Source organism: Bufo gargarizans, chromosome 3 (genome assembly GCF_014858855.1).
Source record: "Bufo gargarizans isolate SCDJY-AF-19 chromosome 3, ASM1485885v1, whole genome shotgun sequence".
Lineage (NCBI taxonomy): Eukaryota > Metazoa > Chordata > Amphibia > Anura > Bufonidae > Bufo > Bufo gargarizans.
In genome coordinates, this window is record NC_058082.1 from 92,509,517 (window position 1) to 92,524,505 (window position 14,989).

The following is a 14,989-nucleotide window of genomic DNA, read 5'->3' on the forward strand; positions in this document are numbered from 1 at the left end:
CCTCTCCGATTCTCCCTTCCCACACTCCTGTCCTTCCTCCAGTCGGGTCTGGACCTGGGGCTGAGCCTCAGTTCTCTGAAGGGACAGATTTCGGCGCTGTCTATTCTTCTCCAGCGTCCCCTGGCCCCTCTAGGGCCCATTAAGACCTTCTTACAAGGGGTGGCTCACTCTGTTCCGCCGTACCGCCCTCCAGTTCCTTCCTGGGACCTGAATGTGGTGCTCTCGGCGCTCCAATCCGCCCCCTTCGAGCCTTTACGGGAGGTCTCCCTTCGTCTTCTGTCCTGCAAGGTCATCTTTCTTGTGGCCATCACGTCTCTCCGACGGGTGTCGGAGTTAGCGGCTCTTTCTTGCTCCGACCCTTTCCTGGTCTTCCACCAGGATAAGGTTGTGCTTCGGCCTGTCCCGACCTTCCTGCCAAAGGTGGTTTCCGCCTTTCACATCAATGAGGACATCGTCCTTCCGTCGCTCTGTCCCTCTCCTTCCCACCCCAAAGAACGGGAACTGCACCATCTGGATGTGGTCAGGGCGTTGAGGATTTACTTGGAGGTCACCGGATCCTTTCGGCGCACGGACTCCCTGTTTTTGGTTCCGGAGGGTTCGCGCAAGGGTTTGGCGGTCTCCAAGGTGGCTATTGCCCGTTTCATTAAACTGGCGGTGTCTGAGGCTTATCGAGCCAAGGGCAGAGCTCCGCCTTTCGGCATCACTGCTCATTCCACCAGAGCAGTCGGTGCTTCCTGGGCGCAGAGGCATCGGGCCTCGGCTGAACAGTTGTGCAAGGCAGCCACTTGGTCCTCTCTGCACACTTTCACAAAGTTCTATAGAGTGCATACGCATGCATCAGCGGATGCTGCTTTGGGCCGCCTGGTTTTGCAGGCAGCGGTTTCCTGATGCTCTGGTGGTGTTCCGCCTTGGGTTTGTGGTCCCTCCCTTCTTGGACTGCTCTTGAACGTCCCAAGGTCTGTGTCCCCCAAGGAAAATGGGCGAGAAAAGGAGATTTTTGTATAACTTACCAGTTAAATCTCTTTCTCGCTCTTCCTTGGGGGACACAGCACCCACCCTTCTGTGTTTGGTTACAGGGTTATGGTTTGGCGCCCGTTGGGTTGCTGGTTGGTTGTTCCTGTTATTGGTTGTTTTCCTTTCACTACTTGGACACGCAACTGGTAGCCTCTATCTCCAGGCTGAGGGTATAGCTGATGGAGGAGGGGCTTAACAGTTTTACTTAGTGTCACGCCTCCTAGGGAGCTGAGCTATACCCAAGGTCTGTGTCCCCCAAGGAAGAGCGAGAAAGAGATTTAACTGGTAAGTTATACAAAAATCTCCTTTTTTCTACCATGTAACATTTATAGAAGGGTACATTAAAGGCACAATGATTGCCGGCCATAACTGATGTCTTTCTCTGGAAAGCTTCATGACTGTGATTTCCATTCATTTGCAGGAACAACACTTGTCCGCTCTCCATACGATCTCTACGAGTTCTCACAGCTCTCCTCGCCGTTGTCACTGACCACCAGTGAAGAGGAGGCAGAATGACATCACAGATCTGAATCGGGATCCTGAATGTGATTAGTGAGGAGATTTGGAACCCTCCTTAGTGGTCGTCACATCTTATATGCAGACTGACTACAGTTTCTTTTATAATAGTTATTTTTATTATGAACAAAATCTACAATACTGCAGTAAGGCATCTAACAAAATCAATCGTTCCCTTCTAAACCTGAAGAACAGACATTAGGCTTATAAAATGAGCTTATGGGGCAGGTTCACCTTCACATATACAGCACCTATATGTGTCTCCATGGTAACAGACTACAAACAAAACCTACGGTATGTAGTCTGAGCCTGCAGTCATCCTACCTTCCATCTTATCTCTACTTCTTGCTAGCCTCCCAAATTATGGTGTCAAAAAGTACAGGACAGATGGAATATGGTATGACTTCCGGTTCAGACTACACAGGGTTTGTTTGTAGTCTGTTACCTTGGAGACATATAGGTCTGTATTGGAGCTGTAGACACAAAGGTTGCTTCATTTTTTAAAATAAATGTTGTGTACTAGAACAGCTAAAATAAAAGAGATATAAATACCAGAACCCTGAGTTGTGTTTTTCTGTCAAATTCTTACATTTGTTACAGCTTCGAAATACGGAAAGATGCAAGGATAGACTGTATCTGCTAGGAGCTGGGGCTGGGTATCGCTGCATCACTAGATAAATCTAACATTCAGGAGTCTAGGAAAGCTGGGTGACCGCTCCTGTGAGACCTGTGACCATATTGGGTGCCACCCAAAGAATAACTTTTGATAGATGGAAAACCGAACAACTTATATTTACTGGTGATTTATTGGTTTATTTTAGGGAGAATGCACATAAAATATAATACAGTGTATATCTACAGGTAATGGGTGCCCTACATTACTGAGACAAAAGGGAGTCGGGAACATTAGGTCCGAAATCAACCTTGACAACTATCTATACAGACCAGGGGGTCACCAATATGTACTGGAGTGCTCTTAAAGGGGTTGTCCCATTTCGCCATTTTCAGGGAAAAATGGGACTAAGCAACGACCCCAGATGGCCGGGCTTACGGAAACAACCAGGGGGGCCAGCATTCTGCTATTTCTGCAACTCCCAAGGCAGTGAATGGGATCAACCTAAATAGCGTAGCAAAACAAGCTACGCCGCTTCTGGAACTCCCGAAGCAACGTAGTTTATCCTGCTATCCTGTTTGCGTAGCTACCATTGACTAGAATGGGAGTTAAGGCAAACAGCGGACCTGGTCACCTAGGACCGGTGCTTAATCCTATCTCACTGTGGAAACGGGGCCACCCCTTTAAATTACTGTCCAGTTCATCATTATTGCATAGATCTTGGGTAATAAATTCTACTTTACGGTTTATGATCTCAGTGTTTATGGAAATTTACAGGCAAACAGGGTCACTTTCACCCAGCAACCATCTACATATGGAGAAGAGGACAAAGTTAAAACGTCAGTGAGAATTTATAGTACAGTTTTTATTACTGGGAAATGGTGAGTGTGTGTGTGTGTTGGGAGGTGATATTTTGTACTGTAGACTGGAGAACTGGTATATTCCTTCCACAAACAGCACCACTTTTGTCAACAGGCTGTGTGTGGTATTGCAGCTCATGCTGATTCCTGTGAATGTGACTGAGCTGCAATATCACACACAGCCCATGGAGAACAGTGGTGTGGGTTCTGGAAACACGCAGACCATTTTTCTAATCTCAGAGAACTCGTTTGAATGCCAGCTGTACACAGAGCCAATCACTTACAAAGCCATCTTGTGAATGAAAATAACCCAGATATGACAGGGCCTAGCATTACACCCAGGCTTTCCAACCAGGGAAGAGTTTGCTTAGATTTTTAGGATCCATGGCCTGCTGGATGAGGAGATTCACTTGTCCTTCTGCGTTGAGCACAGTCCCCTCCTCTACTCCCTTCAGCTTCTCCTGGAGTCGTAAGAGGACACGTTCTGCCACTTTATTGAAGCTCTGAGTGTCGTTGCTTGGAATGGAGAAGAGAACAATGGTTATCCAGATATGAAGGTTGAGCGACACCAGTTCTGTGTGGCGTGCTGTAATAACCTACACTTGTACACATTGAGAGAACACTGTGCTAGATCAGGATAAACTGTTCCCTGTGAACAATGGATCTTTACTTTCTACAAGGTCATCTCACATGGATCGTGACTGAAGCCATTTTACATCTAAATTTCTATTACATATAAAGTTGGGTAACTCTGCAAATACTCTGCTTGATGTCCATAATGTCTTAAGGGGACCGTCTGCTTCATACAATGTCCTCAATGCAACCCTCAGCAATCAGCTGCAATGTGTGCGGGAACTCAATAGCAGATGTTCAGTTCACCTGCAGCACCACCACCACCAAAGGAGAAATTCAATGATCTTTGTCCTTTCCACAGACTTTACTTAAATAAATCAACAGTACACGTGACTATAAGAAACTTTGTAATATACAGTATCTTATCAGAGAAAAGTGTCTCCCCCTCCTCAACTAATAGTCTCTGCTGAATCTGTTTTGAGAAACAAGAAAGTAGTCTATGGAGGAGGGCTGGGGGAGGACGATGGAGGAAGTGGACAGACACACACATGCTGCTGACTGTAGTCTACAAAGAGGGGAGGGGGAGCAGGATGCAGTTGCAAAGAGAGAAAAGGCATTTTTCTCTGCTAAGATATATTACAAAATTTCTTATTTTCACTTGTACTATTGATTTATGCAAAGTTTGTTGACAGCACAGTGACCATTTAAAAACATTACAGTCTCTACTGAACTTAGTGGCCTATGTATATAATGCATGGACATGCAAGGTCCTCCAGAGAGATTGGGCCATAACCTACAGGCTACTGTTTTCGTCAGTAATCTGAGAGACTCCCCCATAGGGGTGGGCACATTTAGTGACATCACTCAACGGCACCTGTACGCCTACTCCATTCTGAAACAGCAGCTGGAAGAAGGGCTCTGATAGAATGGAGGCTATGTAGGTATTAAATGTGTTTTCTTATGTTATAAAGTGATGGCATATCCCTAGGATATGACATGGCATTGTGATCCGTGGAGGTCCAACCTCTGGACGCCTCACCAATACTGAGAACAATAGGGCAGAACCCTGTCTTGAAAAAAGTGGAGATGGAATCTAGATGCTTGAAATTAAGCCTACAAGTTCACAGACGTTATGCCTCTAGTTATGGTACAGTACCAGCTGTTCCTGTTGCACTCTGGGTCCTCTGGTAATGTTGCATTCAGCTCTGCTTCATCCTGCTGTAGATAGAGCGCCTTCAGAGGATTCATAGTCCAGTCAAACAAGGGGTCATAAAGCAGGACCTGACAAGATATACAAACGTATTACGTATTGGGTGACATTTAGATAAATTAGTACACAGTATAATGGACAATCTGATGCTCTGGAATAGAAAATTTCACGTTAAGACCGGTTTCAAACAACAGTACCACCAAGACCCCCCCCCCCCATTTATTTAATTATAGGGGTTGGCCACTTTCTGGCTACTTTTGACCAATGTGTATGTAGAGTTGTTGCGATACCAAATTTTTGATTCGGTTTCGATACCATGAAAAAGTATTGCGATACTCAATACCATGCGAAAAAAAATTACCAAAAAAGCCACGTGCATTCCGCATTTTTAAAAATGGCGAATCGCACAGTTTTTATTTATTTTTTTCTGTTCCGGCATTCACCACCTAGATTTTTTTTAATATTTTAATAGTTTGGACTTTTCTGACGTGGCGATATGTAATATGTTTATTATTTATATATTTTATATGTGAAATTGGGAAAAGGGGGTGATTTATACTTCATATTTTGGTGGGGGGGTTTTTTTCCTTTTTTTTTTTTCTTTTACACTTTTTATTTAATAACTATTTCCCCCTTAGGGGCTAGAACCTGGGATCTTTCATCACTTGTCCTATTCAGCCTGATAGATCTCTATCAGGGTGAATAGGACTTCACACTGTCCCTGCTGCTCTGTGCTTTGTGCACACAGCATCAGGGATGTTACCATGGCAACCAGCGCTTCTGTAGCGTCCTGGCTGCCATGGTAACCGATCGGAGCCCCAGGCTTACACAGCTGGGGCTCCGATCAGAAGCTGCCACTGCACCACCAATGAGGGGGAGGGGAGAGGTCCCTGTGGCCACTGCCACCAATGATTTTAATGGGATGGGGGTTGAGGGGGGGGGCACACTGCACCACCAATGATAATTACCCCTTTATACAGGAGGCGGGTACTGGCAGATCAGCGGCAGTTAACCCCTTATGTGCCGCACCTGAGGGGTTAACTGCCGCTGATCGCAGCTCCCTGTCAGGGGCAGGGTGCCGGCAATGCGATTCTGCTGCCGGCACCCGCCTCCTGTATTATGTGTTAAAGACTGACTACTTTATATGGGTCCGGACTTTCACTATTAGGCTACACAGAGCGGCGCCCAGCGATGTCCCAGCACTCACCATTAGTCCTGGGCGCCGCTCCGTTCGCCCGCAGTGCCCCATTACTGTCTGCTCTCCTGCTCCACATGCTGCTGATTACTATCGGAGCAATGGGAGGAGACATCAGCTTCACTAGTGGGCGTTCCTTCTCCCTGGCTGTAGCGCTGTCCAATCGCAGCACAGGGAGAAGGAATGGAGCACTGCGGGCAAACGGAGCGGCGCCCAGGACTAATGGTGAGTGCTGAGACATCGCTGGGCGCCGCTCTGTGTGGAAATAGTCCTATCATTGGTGGCTCAAGTGCGCCCCCCCTCCTCCCCCCCCCACTCTCTTCTCATTGGTGGCAGCGCCCGCAGCACAGGGGGAGGGAGGACAGCTTCCTTCTCCCTGTGCTGCTGAGAGAACATGAGTGCGCCGATAGCAGCGCGCTCATGTTCAGAGATACTAGACTGCGCAGAAGTGCAGCCCAGTATCGAAAAAACTGAAATCCCGGTATCGTATCGATACCGGGACAAAAGTATCGATTGGGTATCGAAATTTCGATACACGCAACAACCCTATGTGTATGTAAGATGACTATATGATACTTATTATAAAGCATTTGTTGATTTTCTGCGCCGTTTGCTTTATTTCACAAATCATGTCCCTGTGCTGTACACACAGAAGACCTGTCCATAAGATGGCCGCTGATGGAGGGTCATGTGACCAGGCAAAAATAACTCCAGACACATGACTCAGCCTTCTCCACTCAAATACACATATACAGGGGAGGTGTGGTGTATTTGAGACTGAGTGATCTTCCTGGTCACATGACCCTCCATCAGCGGGCAGGACCTCTGTGTGGACAGCACAAAAAGACTTGGCCAACAATGGTGACCTTATGAAATATAGAAAATGGCACAGAATATCCACAAAGACTACATTAGTAACTGCCATATAGTCATCTCACAAACACAATGATCAAGAGTAGCTGAAAAGTGGCCAACCCCTCTAACTTATACAGTGCAACATACTCTGCAGAGTTGTAAAAAGACTTCTCACATTCGTCCCTGCCCCTACTGGGGCTCACAATCTGGATTACAATTTAAAACCTGGCATTTTTTGGGGGGAGTGTAGGAGGAAATCAGGGCATCCAGAGGACACCAATGTGAATGCAGAGAACATACAAAGTTACTGCAGATGTTGCTCTTGGTCAGATTCGAAACCTTGGACCTCAGTGCTGCCCAGGTAACCATGCTAAGCAATGAGCCATCCTGCTGCCTCTCAGGTTATTTTGGACAAGAAGAATCTTACCCAACCTGTTGACCGAGGAGAGCTAGGACTTACCTCCACAATAGTCAGTAGAGCATCTTGAGAACTCCTCATAACTTCCATGGTCTTCTCGCAGCATCTACAAGAGATAAATAGAGAACAAAATTAAAGTTAACAAAAAAAACAAAAAAACAGCTGCTGATAACACAGATGATGTCATCAGTATATGATCCCCACTTTTTTTGCCAGTGAAACGCCTAATATAATAGATTATACTAATGCTCTGATATAAGACAACTGAGGCAAGTTTATATGTTATGAGTATGTGATACCTCCTGAAGACTCCTTCTACTCCGGTAATGCCCATGCCGTCCACAATGTCCCACGTTAAACGGAAAGGAACTGTCTCGGGAGTTGGAAGGATTTTTCCTTGCTCAAAGGCAACACCTAAAACAGTGAGAATCTTTAATAAGGACACGTGTGTACCACTTACCTATGCACAGGGTGGCTTCTAATTTTTTGCTGCCTGAGGTGATAAACGATATACTGTAGAGCTCCCTTTTCCCACAAATTGAAGTTTGATAGGCAGATGGATTGTACAAATTCAGCCAGATGCGATGTTTTCCACTGGTCATAGTGGACCCCAGATTACACAACTAATGCACTCAAACGTCAAAGTAGCACTAATATTCATTTTTTCAACCCAAAAAAACATTGATACACTTGTCCATGTGAAGCACATGATATCGTAGCTCAGGCGCAGTCAAGTAAAATAGTGCAATACCAGCCAGATCCCATGGTCAACGATGGCATTGCTTCTAGGGAGATTATGGAAAGACCCTAACATTTTTCCTGCGCCATTAGTACCATTATGGAGTGGACTCAGGAGGTGCACCCACGCCATCCACAAGTGGGTGTCAGCTGTAAGAAACAGCTTAATTGCCAACACTTCTACAATTTTCACATACAAACTCAGTAATTCGTTTGGTTGTGGCCAGGATATGGGCAGACCTTATTTAAACCCCATCTAGAAGCGGGCATGTTCTGGGAGTGTCCGGGGGCTTAAATGCCCCAGATATATCAACACTAATGTTGGAGAGTATGATGCAGTTGACAGCCTGCTGCAATGGCCAGATCAAAATTAACTCCAATCCCAGCTGTTTAACCCCCCGCCCCCTTAAATGTCATGATCAGTGCTGATTGTGGCACCTCAGTGGTTTAACAGAAAGACGGGGCTCCCTCTGTAAGCCCATCAGCAATAGTTTGCCATGCAGTGGAGGCTTTTAGGCCATGCCTAAAGCCGGACGTAACAGAATGCCCGTCAGTGTAACACTGACAGGTATAATACACTGCTATACAGACATACTGTTTGGTATTATCTAAGTGATCAAAGCATCACATGGTCAAGTCCCAAAGAAGGACTACTACAAAAAGTAAAAAAAAAGGCAGGAAGTATTTAGAAACATTTTTCAAGAATCCTAAAGAAAAAAATATTTTTCCCTTAGACAACGTTTCAGTATTGATATCGCCACATCTGTAACCCACCGCACTACAAAATTATAACTTTATTAATCCCACATCTCAAAGTACCTTTATTTTTTTTGCTCATGTTGCTTCCCAAAATCAGGAATAAAAGAGGAGTCAAAAAGTCCTATTTTCCCTAAAATGGCCCAAACTAAGCCACCTCATTAAGAGGTTAACCCCTTCCTGCCCTGTAATAGTACATTGCAGGAATTACAAGCTTCTCGTGAGCCGCCTTACTCATATGAGGCTGTATTGTGACGGCTCAGGAGAACTTCCCACGCCATCACTTCCAAGTGGAAGCTGTATCATAAAGCTGCCTCTCCCTGCTGGGATCAGAGATGGCTGACTGCAATATCTAAAGGGTTAGTGAGAACTAACTCTCTCACCCCATGGCTTCCACCCTGGTGATGTGATCCTAGAGTGCGGAGGTGATGCCATGGCACCCAGGGACCTAACAATGTCTCCCAGACCTGCCAGGACCTAATAGAAAGTATGTTAGTTTTACTGTAATACACTGCAATACCGAAGTACTGCTGAGTGATCAGAGGACCGCATGTTCAAGGGAGCCTGTCAATAGGAAATTCACGGTTATTGTATGGCCAGCTCAGCTTTCACCGCAGCAATTACTGCGTCGTCAAGTCCAAAATAGGCAGTGTCCTTATGGGGTTAAAAAGAAGCCAGCTTCCACAGGTCTGACCACAGAAGGGAAAATAGAGCAATACATGGCAGCCATTCAAACAAACGGCCATCCGTGTAACGCATAGACGGGTTGGTCTCTTCAGGGTAGCAAAGGAACATCCCAAGCAGAGACATCAGGGCTTATGGACACCAGTCATCTTTATGAGAATATTGCTATGAATTACTTTCAAGCTACTCTGTGGGATATCGAAATAAAGAAACATGGCAGCTTACTAACCCAAATCAATGTGAACGAGCTCCGCTGTCTCCTCATCTATCAGTATGTTCTGCACATGTCTGTCTCCAAGTCCCACAATGTAGCCAACTGAAATCAGAAGAAAAAAAACCGATATGTATGACAGCAGTGCAAGTGTAATGGAAGTAAAGAACATTCAAGCTGTGGACACCTACCTATGGATGATGTAGCTACACTGCGTGTGTACGCCAGCCGCTTCTCAAACCAAACAGCCGGATCCAAAAACTTCTCCATACAGAAATAGCGGAAGACAGGTCGGAAATGCTCAGAGAGGTCTAGGAATGCCTGATACTTGTCTTCAAATCGTCCTCTCTGGACGTCCTATCAGAAGAAGAAGAGACAACATATTCCACAATATTTTTCAAAACTGTAACTAAACGTTACATCACCAAGAAGTAATTCATGGACGAGCCCACGGCCCTTCTACTTTGTCCAGGATGGAGACTTGTCAATCTCTATGCCAATCAACATCTACCTCCTTATGGGCGTGAGCAATGGCTACTATGTGTGTACTTGAAAAGTCCGGGAAATTCAGCTGTCAGTGTTTCATGCAGCATCAGGCTACATCCTCGTCATCTACTGAAAATCAATTATATGTAGAGTTTATGTAAAACTTACCATCATTTTCCTCTGACATTGTAAGCTGCTGTAGTCACCAGGCCGGTAACGTTTGTGTGCGCCATCTTCTGCATTCACCAAATATTCACCGATGGGGACTGTACCGGAGCACCATTCCAGCACACCGCTCCTCTGGGATAATGGCACCACCTGACAACATAGAAGTGAGAGATTTTATCTGCTACTGACAACAGGAACTGAATACAGAAGAGTCCCTCTAGTGGTGACCAGAGGCTGCTGAAATATTAACAATTATGCACCTGGATTACCAGGACATCAACGCACCTTATCAAGAGGATGGAGATCCGATCCCTTGCTGAAGGTATCTAAAAGGCTTGTGGATGAACAGATAGATTTAGTTCTGACATCCAATTATCTCTAGGATGTCATGGCTACACATGTTGCCATGATCTTCAAACTACTGCTTCCCCCTAGTGGCAGTATGGGGCAATGGTTAGACACTAGTCTATGTGAATGGTTGCTATGGGCAACAACACAAGTTTATTTTTATTGCCTTTTTTTTGGGGGGGGTCAGTTTTTGCCAATTTTAGAGCAAGCAGCCACAGGGAGGGCTGAGATTTACTTACAGGTTCATAAGACTGCTCTATGTAAAAAATACATGACACAGTGGGATACTGATTTATGGATGGGTCCTGTAAACAGAGCCAATTTATGGCAAGACGGACATAAAACGCAGCTGTGATTCCCTAGAACTGCCTACAGAGGGCCTTTACTTTAACAGAAGTTGTAATACTACTTACAAGGATTTTCCAGTTTGTATCAACATCCTATAAAATAATTTTGTAATGTATTTTCCCTTTATGGCTCCTATCTCCTGTTCTGGGCTGTGGTCACATGACCATGTCCATGCAGCTCTTTCTTACTTCCTGTGATGTTATGTCCATTGGCGGGGCAGTGATAGGGGAGTGTCTATGTAACTAGCCGGGTGGGAGGAGCTATAAACTAGCTGGGTAGTTGTTAGGGGCGGTGCTGGAGCTGTGGTAGAGGAAGGAGAAGTGCATCATGGGTTTGTTTGGAAGCAGCAACAGGAAGTGCTACATACAGGATGTATGCAAACCAGAGGGATTGGTTTACATGGTGAAAAGGGGTCAAGAGAGTCCAGATTGAAAATAAAAGCGTGGGGAAAATGTACATGAGGTAAGCAGCTACATGAGCATATCTTCTAAAAACCCTTGTAATCCTGGATAACCCCTTTAAGCAATATTTATAACCATGGGTAGACATCGAGGACACAGATACATTTAAGGGTCCATTCACACGTCCGTGTGTTTTGCGGACCTGCAAAACACGGACACCGGCAATGTGCGTTCCGCATTTTGCGGACCGCTCATCGCCGGCACTTAATAGAAAATGGCTATTCTTGTCCGCAATTTTTTTCGGGGTCGGAATTCCGGACCCGGAAGTGCGGGTCCGCATTTCCGGATCCGGGCAGCACATCGTGCGGCCCCATAGAAATGAATGGGTTCGCAATTCCTTTCCTGCAAAATGCAGAACGGAATTACGGACGTGTGAATGCAGCCTAAATAGGAGGATAGCTGGGCTGAGAGACCCAGGGCATGTATCCCTGGTGGCAGGTGCTAGCTACCCCACTGAACGGAATTCACCTTGTATCTGCGGATGGCTAGCTTCCTCTTCCTGGTCTCACTATCCCTCTGTAATAGTGTATTACACATCTGGAACACCTGCTGCATCACCGCGTCTTGTCTCAGATCATCCCGGCCCTGTCAATGAGATCAGAAGGAAAAGCCTTAATTAAATGCCATCACGAACATACTTATTTCCTAAAAATACTCTACGAAATTCTCCCTGCGCAGCAAATCATGCGGCAGTGTCACATTAATTGCTTCTAAGGTAATTCTCGGCCACTTAAGTTTTAGGGTTCATTCACACGTCCGTATGTGTTTTGCGTATCCGCAAAACACGGACACCGCCAAATTGCGGAACGGATGTTGACCCATTTTGCGGACGTGTGAATGGACTCTTATGCTGATAAACCGTTACCACATTCACAGTGTCAGAGTCTCTCTGCGTCAATCCGTGTCTCATTTCAATGTTTGTGAGGAGGAACGAAAAAAGAAGGCACAATGTCAGCAGTATGTAAATTCCAGCCTAGGACGGGAAGGCGGCGGGGCTGTCATAAGCTGCCCTTGTAAAGATGACAGGGTGATATATGCTCCGATATTCACACAAAGCTTGAGAAGAACAGAACCTTCTTCAAGACCAATTCCAGTCACAGTGGTTATCACTGGTGCAGTAAACATGCCTAATGGTACTGAAATATGACAAAAACATCTTGCTAAAGTCTTTTACATTCTGAATTTTACTGCATTGTTTTAAAAACTCAGCGCGCCCCCTGGTGAGTAAAGTACTTTTATTGTGGGGCAAGGGAAGAGAACTTCTCAAAACCATACTTTGGGCCCAGCAAAGTGATAACCTTTTTACAAGATCAGAAACAAAGTATCTTTTGTCTTCTAGTAGTAAATGGTATAATACCGCCCTCTCATGGACAAAAATATGGATCTGAACAAGTAGAAAAAGAATTGACAATTTCCTTCTTTAGTAAAGAAAAATGGAAATGTCAGCTTTCATGTTTTGGTTGAAATATTTATATTTCAGTACAAAAAAAACAAAAAAAAAGATTTGCCATGGCCATAAAAAAAAAAAAAAGATGATCTTATTAAAACCTTGCAGATCCCCCACTGATCCTGAGGAGGGTCATCACTGCGGCCAGTAACTGGCTGACTGGCACTCCCCGCCATTTCCTGCTCCATCGAGAAAGTGGAGAGCAGTAGGGACCTGGGCACAACGGCAGCAGCAGGAGATTGGAAAGGTGAGTATACGCTCATTTATCTTTTTTACATTTCATGGCCATGGCAAGATTTTTTTTGTGTACTGGAATACCCCTTTAACTAAAAGACCACACCTTGTTGCTAACAATTCAAGGTCCAGCTTCTGGTTTTAAAGTGGATCTGCTTGGGTGATAAACCCGTACTCACTGCTTAAAATCCTCCACAATCTAGCACTGCCAAGCTCTTTGCTATGTTGGCATGCCCTACTGACATATTATGGGCTAAAGCTATCACTGGTCAGTAAAGCATGTCATCACTGTAGCAATGTAAGCACAGATCAGTAGAGGTCTATGGGACTGTCAGTGATGGAGAGGCAGGGCTAGTGGGGGTCTATGGGACTGTCAGTGATGGAGAGGCAGGGCTAGTGGGGGTCTATGGGACTGTCAGTGATGGAGAGGCAGGGCTAGTGGGGGTCTATGGGACTGTCAGTGATGGAGAGTCAGGGCTAGTAGAGGGCTATGGGATTTGCAGTGATGGAGAGGATGGGCTAGTAGAGGGCTATGGGACTGGCAGTGATGGAGAGGATGGGCTAGTAGAGGGCTATGGGACTGGCAGTGATGGAGGGCAGGGCTAGTGGAGGGCTATGGGACTGGCAGTGATTGAGAGACAAGGCTAGTGGGGGGGTCTATGGGACTGTCAGTGATGGAGAGGCAGGGCTAGTAGAGGACTATGCGACTGTCAGTGATGTAGAGTCAGGGCTAGTAGAGGACTATGGGACTGGCAGTGATGGAGAGGCAGGGCTAGTGGGGGTCTATGGGACTGTCAGTGATGGAGAGACAGGGCTAGTGGAGGGCTATGGGACTGGCAGTGATGGAGAGACAGGGCTAGTGGGGGGGTCTATGGGACTGGCAGTGATGGAGAGACAAGGCTAGTAGAGGACTATGCGACTGTCAGTGATGTAGAGTCAGGGCTAGTAGAGGACTATGGGACTGGCAGTGATGGAGAGGCAGGGCTAGTGGGGGTCTATGGGACTGTCAGTGATGGAGAGACAGGGCTAGTGGAGGGCTATGGGACTGGCAGTGATGGAGAGACAGGGCTAGTGGAGGGCTATGGGACTGGCAATGATGGATAGTCAGGGCTAGTGGAGGGCTATGGGACTGGCAGTGATGGAGAGACAGGGCTAGTCGGGGTCTATGGGACTGGCAGTGATGGAGAGGCAGGGCTAGTGGGGGTCTATGGGACTGGCAGTGATGGAGAGGCAGGGCTAGTGGGGGTCTATGGGACTGGCAGTGATGGAGAGGCAGAGCTAGTGGGGGTCTATGGGACTGGCAGTGATGGAGAGGCAGGGCTAGTGGGGGTCTATGGGACTGGCAGTGATGGAGAGGCAGGGCTAGTGGGGGTCTATGGGACTGGCAGTGATGGAGAGACAGGGCTAGTGGAGGGCTATGGGACTGGCAGTGATGGAGAGACAGGGCTAGTCGGGGTCTATGGGACTGGCAGTGATGGAGAGGCAGGGCTAGTGGGGGTCTATGGGACTGTCAGTGATGGAGAGACAGGGCTAGTGGAGGGCTATGGGACTGGCAGTGATGGAGAGACAGGGCTAGTCGGGGTCTATGGGACTGTCAGTGATGGAGAGGCAGGGCTAGTGGGGGTCTATGGGACTGTCAGTGATGGAGAGACAGGGCTAGTGGAGGGCTATGGGACTGGCAGTGATGGAGAGACAGGGCTAGTCGGGGTCTATGGGACTGGCAGTGATTGAGAGGCAGGGCTAGTGGGGGTCTATGGGACTGTCAGTGATGGAGAGACAGGGCTAGTGGAGGTCTATGGGACTGTCAGTGATGGAGAGACAGGGCTAGTGGAGGGCTATGGGGCTGGCAGTGAT

General features: G+C 46.6%; 2 protein-coding genes across 3 annotated transcripts in view; one reads left to right on the forward strand and one right to left on the reverse strand.

Annotated features, from left to right (window-relative positions):
• Nucleotides 1-1,570, forward strand: part of C3H11orf65 (chromosome 3 C11orf65 homolog) — a 37,984-nt gene extending 36,414 nt beyond the window's left edge. The window contains exon 9 of one of the 2 annotated variants that reach the window (XM_044284055.1): nucleotides 1,436-1,570. In XM_044284055.1, coding sequence (XP_044139990.1) covers nucleotides 1,436-1,530 — 95 coding nt within the window. In that variant the 3' untranslated portion in view covers nucleotides 1,531-1,570. The remainder of the gene's footprint in view (nucleotides 1-1,435) is intronic. The other variant, XM_044284056.1, reaches the window with a different exon arrangement.
• The window catches only part of ATM (ATM serine/threonine kinase), a 207,267-nt gene continuing 193,605 nt past the window's right edge, over nucleotides 1,328-14,989 (reverse strand). Inside the window, 8 exon segments of the mRNA XM_044284054.1 lie at nucleotides 1,328-3,519; nucleotides 4,733-4,857; nucleotides 7,297-7,360; nucleotides 7,554-7,668; nucleotides 9,662-9,748; nucleotides 9,835-10,000; nucleotides 10,298-10,447; nucleotides 11,923-12,039. Of these exon segments, the coding sequence (XP_044139989.1) occupies nucleotides 3,336-3,519; nucleotides 4,733-4,857; nucleotides 7,297-7,360; nucleotides 7,554-7,668; nucleotides 9,662-9,748; nucleotides 9,835-10,000; nucleotides 10,298-10,447; nucleotides 11,923-12,039 (1,008 nt within the window). The 3' untranslated portion in view covers nucleotides 1,328-3,335.